Source organism: Temnothorax curvispinosus, unplaced genomic scaffold (assembly GCF_003070985.1).
Source record: "Temnothorax curvispinosus isolate PA1 unplaced genomic scaffold, ASM307098v1 QBEX01001633.1, whole genome shotgun sequence".
Taxonomy (NCBI): domain Eukaryota; kingdom Metazoa; phylum Arthropoda; class Insecta; order Hymenoptera; family Formicidae; genus Temnothorax; species Temnothorax curvispinosus.
In genome coordinates, this window is record NW_020211413.1 from 11,324 (window position 1) to 15,334 (window position 4,011).

The 4,011-nt window shown below is 30.9% G+C and overlaps 1 protein-coding gene across 1 annotated transcript; it reads right to left on the reverse strand.

Moving 5' to 3' along the window:
• Nucleotides 1–1,619: 1,619 nt before the first annotated feature.
• On the reverse strand, nt 1,620–3,986 carry LOC112467018. The gene is made up of 2 exons (XM_025035452.1): nt 3,919–3,986; nt 1,620–3,626 (listed from the first exon to the last, which is right to left on the reverse strand). Coding segments are annotated over exons 1-2 (348 nt in total). The 5' UTR covers nt 3,921–3,986; the 3' UTR covers nt 1,620–3,280.
• Nucleotides 3,987–4,011: the final 25 nt, after the last annotated feature.

A 4,011-nucleotide genomic window follows, 5' to 3' on the forward strand; every position in this document is an offset into this window, starting at 1 on the left:
TCATCTTTCATGAATATGAGATTACTTTCGTTTTTTTTAAATTGCAGTTTAATGTCAAATAATTTTATGTGAATTTTTAATTAGAATATTCAGTATAAGTTGTTTATAAACAATTATTTGTATAAAAAAAACTGTAGTATGTCATATTGTATTATTGTTTTATATACTTAATATTACATAATTATTTTTTGGTAATTGTATACATTGAGGGGGTCACCTTGGATGACCTTGATATTTTAGTATGTTGTCAAGGTCACCCTTCTGACTGATCTTCAGAAGGTTTTAGCCCGCGCTCGTTGTTTATTCAAAAGTTATTTTAGCAGCGAATTATAGTTATTAAAGCAGTTATTAGCACCGAATTAGTTATTAAAGCAGCGAATCGTTGCTTTCGGCTCGAAACGAGGTCTATTTCCTCGATGTATACAATTACCTTATTTGTTTTCTATTCTGTTATTTGTATTATTCTATAATCTATATATTATCTATTTTATTTTATAATTGTATTATAATTTTATATACAATATAATTTTATATACAATTTTATAATTATCCTGTTTTGTATAAACAATATTTTTACTTAATTATTCGTCGTAATCGACGACTTAATTTGAGGCGAAATTTTAACTAGTTCCGGTAGGGGGCAAAAATATGTATATTAAGGTTGTATGACCCCTTAGAAGAAAAAATGTCAAATTCTTCAAACTTTGTCAGGTGATGAGTATTATAATAATAAAGCATTGTGCCAAGTTTGAACAAGTTTGCGAGGCTCGTTCAAAAGTTATAACAATTTGAATGTAACATGGGCTCTTATGGGAATTCATCAAGTTTCACTATTTTTTCAACTTCATTTGAGAAATTAATATTGAAGAAAATATGGCATACTTTCAAAACTTTGCAGAAATATTAATAAACATCTTACAAACAAATTAGAACCAAAAAAATTATGACTTCAAGGATATTTTCTGAAATATTGAATAAAAAGCAAACAGAGAACAGTCTTGCTTGGTCTCGCTGAACTCGTAAGTACGGAGATCCGGTAACAGCGCACTATGACGTCACATTATAACCTCTCTCCCCGTCACTCTCCGTAAAGGATAACAAATACTACAGAGGTCCGTTACTTTTTTCAATAGAGCCTCCTGTGTATCGAAATATAATTGATATCAAAATGTCATAAATAATCGATTATTAATTTATATGTAAACATTTCGTTTATTATATAATTGCATTGAAAATGATAAATTATCAACACATATAATAAATATAAAATCTTTCACAAATTAAATAAATAACATATTAATATTTTATACGTAGAAAAAAAATACATTTAAATAAAGTGCGTGTAACGCTCGATTATCATAGATATTTGAAAATTTTTATATCTATATAAATACTACGGAAACGGAAACAAACTATAATTATATTGAAACATATATTTTAATAAAATAATTCATTATTAAATAATTCTAAAGTGTTTTAAAATAATCTATTATTTTATTAATGACTTACTTAGACGCCATTACTACAGGCTTATCATTTTCCTTTTTACTTAACAATTGATAAATCCCTTCTGAACTAGATTGAAAATAAGTATCTTTTAAACATTGCATGTTAATAGAAGCTCGTGCCAGTTTTTTCCTAATATCTAAACTCATTATACCGTTTAATGGACTTAAATCTAGAAGCAGACTATTTATGCGCTTATCTACAATCCACTTTTGTGATTTTTTTGCATAACTCACTGCATATTTTGTTAATGTTTTATAACTAATACCAGATTTACTAATAATTTTTTCTAAAATATATACATCTTGCACTGCGTTATGAGCATTTACACTAGAAATTTTAAGCCAATTTGTTAATCCTGTAATTGAACATTCTCCTTTACCTTTTCGATTAGTTTCTTTTTTTATAACCTGTAAGGTATCTATAAATCCTACAATAATGTCAGCAAACTCTTCGCTTAAAGAATAAACTGTTATTAAATCAATCAATCTTGCTCCATCAAAACTCAAATTATGTATCGCTATATAACATTTCTTTTTTAATAAAATTAACCATTGATACAAATTTGTTATTGCAAGCCTTGGTGGAACTGAAGGAACTGGTTTACCATACAGCATTAACTCTGCTTGACATTTTCGAAGACCATGTACCGCAGTGGCAGCTGCAGAAATCTCTTGACTAGGTTGAATATAAACGTCGAAAGAATTTTTACCACATTTGGCTGCAATTTGCAAAATATCGCAATTTTTTTGAAATCCTGAGGTTTCGAGATCAATTAGATATACTATGGGAATATCTTCTTCCATAGTACCTTCATCATCATTCATACATTCTTTATTTATTTGTACGGCTGGCTCTTTCAATAAAGCAGAATTACTTTCGTAAGTAACACCTTCTGAAAGTTCTCTTTGGTATCGTAGAGAAACTCTATATTTTTTTAATTGCATACGCCTCAATTTAAATGCACGACTTGCTGTTGTTATTTGTCGTCGTTTTTTAATTGAATCCATTTAACGTGCTTGGAATGATGTTTACCAGGCGACAATGTCAACATTTTTGCAGCTATTTGGGGGTAACTTTCTCCAATATTCTTTTGCGCAACAACAGAAGCGTATCGATAATCGGCTGATGCTGTTAGGCTTAGACATTTAGATTTATGCGCCTTACTAGCCATACTTGCATTAAGGCTTTCATTTACGTTACTGGAGGCGCCTACAGAAAATTTTTCTGCATTTGATGCCAGTTTATCAAAGACTTCCTTAAGTGCCTCAAATAATTTTAAGTCTGTAAAGCCACCTGGAATTATTCTGTGATTATAATTTTCCTTGTCTTTCACGTATCCACATCATTGGCCGCATTTTTCATGCTGATTGAACGCATGATAAGGGATACTCCTTATCGTCTCGGCCATAGCTGTACTTTTACCCCTATTCTGGGTCATATCGGCTACGTTCGGAAAGCGCGCTATTAGCGCTATTGCATCATTCTATCTTTATCGCTCATCAGGTGTAAAACAAGGATAAAATAAGCAAATAGCACTAATAGCGTCTTCCCGAACGCACCTATCGTATGTGAAACATCTGTGAAAGTAGGTTATTCCGTCTTTTGTCAACTCTTTGTGCTGTTTTTCTATATTATACAAGCATTTCTTCACTCCTTTGGATGTATGGTTGACATCTGATAATTTTGCAATTGAATGCGAAGCACCTGCTCGACAAGCAGCTATGGCGGAACTATCGTCGTCACCAACAAGAATGCCAATTTTGACATCTTTTTATTTTAAAATATCACTTTCATTGACTAGTTTGTTTGCTGCATGCGATTCCATGGCTTTGGCAGAGCCTCTAAAATTCAGTCTGCAATCATGATCGAAAGGAGTATGTCCCATGTCACATTTTTTGCACTTTCGATTACATGTTGAGTAATCTAAAATTTGCTGACTGAAGTGGCCTACTATAGATCCAAAACCATTAAGACTATCATAGTCGCGACCAGTTCCTCTTGTAGTCCACCCCATATCATAAGACGCCATCACACGAATTACTGTATCGAACGTTACAGGATGAGGATCTATTAAGGATTCTTGGGATGTATTCAAACAAGATCTCACACTGTCGGGCCTATTAAAAGGTAAATTAAAAATCATTTGTATTCGAATTCGACAGGCTATTACATATAGCAAATTATTATATCGCATCAAAAAATTATTTTTTATTTTAATGATTATCTCATTTCAAAGTTGATTTTTAAATTAAACTTAAATATAACATTTTAAAATTCATGCAATCATAAAAATACAAAAATGTTAGAGTTACAATATACAATTATCACAGTTGAATATCTAAATAATAGAAACTCAAATCAATGTACAATTTAAAGCGAATTCAATTGTAAAATGAAATACAAAATTACATGTTTTCTTCAATAGTCGCTTTATTTTCTAACGTTAGTTGTCGCTCTAATTCAACTGCACGCTGACAACTTTCTTTAGCTGCTATTTCCAGT